At 35.1% G+C, this 980-nt stretch overlaps 1 protein-coding gene across 1 annotated transcript in view; it reads right to left on the bottom strand.

The window, feature by feature from the left end:
- LOC107578839 (extended synaptotagmin-1-like) overlaps positions 1–654 on the bottom strand; it is a gene marked incomplete at its 5' end in the record, with an annotated part of 3193 nt that extends 2539 nt beyond the window's left edge. The window contains 2 exons of the mRNA XM_016264746.1: positions 369–489; positions 599–654. Coding sequence (XP_016120232.1) covers positions 369–489; positions 599–654 — 177 coding nt within the window. The remainder of the gene's footprint in view (positions 1–368; positions 490–598) is intronic.
- Positions 655–980: the final 326 nt, after the last annotated feature.

Below are 980 nucleotides of genomic sequence, written 5' to 3'. Positions count from 1 at the left end.
TCAACCATGATAATATGAAATGTTTCTTAAGTATCAAATCAGCTTATTAGAATGATTTCTGAAGGATCATGTGACAAATGATGCTGAAAATTCAGCTTTACCTTCACTAAATTAAATGTAATATATATTCAAACAAATATATAAACAGAACAGAAACCGAAAACAGTTATTTTAAATTGTAATAATATTTCACAATCTCACTGTTTTTACTATATTTGAAAAAATAAATGCAGCCTTGGTGGGCCCAAACTATTGGTATGGTAGTTTAAATTTCATTATGTTTTTGTCAAAATGCTGCATTTTATGTTGATTGTAATGTGTATATTGGCATTTGTAAAGGCCTGTTTGTGTGTTTGTGTGTGTGTTCCCCTGGGTAAAGGGCACCGCAGCTGCGCAACATGCAGGTCTGCCACTAGAGGAACAGTGAGACGATTGGGCAGAACCAGGAATGAAGCGATCGCGTCCATGATCATAGTATCTGACATCACACTGAGAGACAGAATCAGAGTGAAGACACCACAAATGAAGGCAGCTCAGGACAGTGAGTGTACTGAGCCGAATAAAATGTTATTGTGTATCTCTAATGACTGAAACTCACTTGAGCCCTGGAACGTCCAGCAGGTTGGTCAAACCAGTCCAGTTAATGGTCAGTTTCTAACAAATACAGGGCAAAGGATTAAGATCACATGATTCCAACAAAACTAACATTCTGACTCGAGTACTAATGAAATAACAAACACTTAAGAGGTTCCAGAAATGCTTAAAAAATGAAGAAACCAGATGAACCTTGTAAAGCTCAATGTTTTTTTTTTTAGAAAATCATGTACTGATGCTTCAAAAACCCCAGGAGAGCTTCAATTTTCTTCAGTTAAAGAATGATACTATATACTACTGCAGCAATTCCCAAAATATTTTGTCAGCCGATCCACTTCTTAAAAATACTCCTAAAATATTTATATTTCAATTATTTCACAACATAT

The sequence above is a fragment of the Sinocyclocheilus grahami genome, unplaced genomic scaffold (assembly GCF_001515645.1).
Source record: "Sinocyclocheilus grahami isolate Dianchi unplaced genomic scaffold, SAMN03320097.WGS_v1.1 scaffold12236.1, whole genome shotgun sequence".
Taxonomy (NCBI): domain Eukaryota; kingdom Metazoa; phylum Chordata; class Actinopteri; order Cypriniformes; family Cyprinidae; genus Sinocyclocheilus; species Sinocyclocheilus grahami.
Note: the sequence above shows the minus strand (reverse complement) of the source record. Positions and strands in the feature narration are given on the sequence as shown.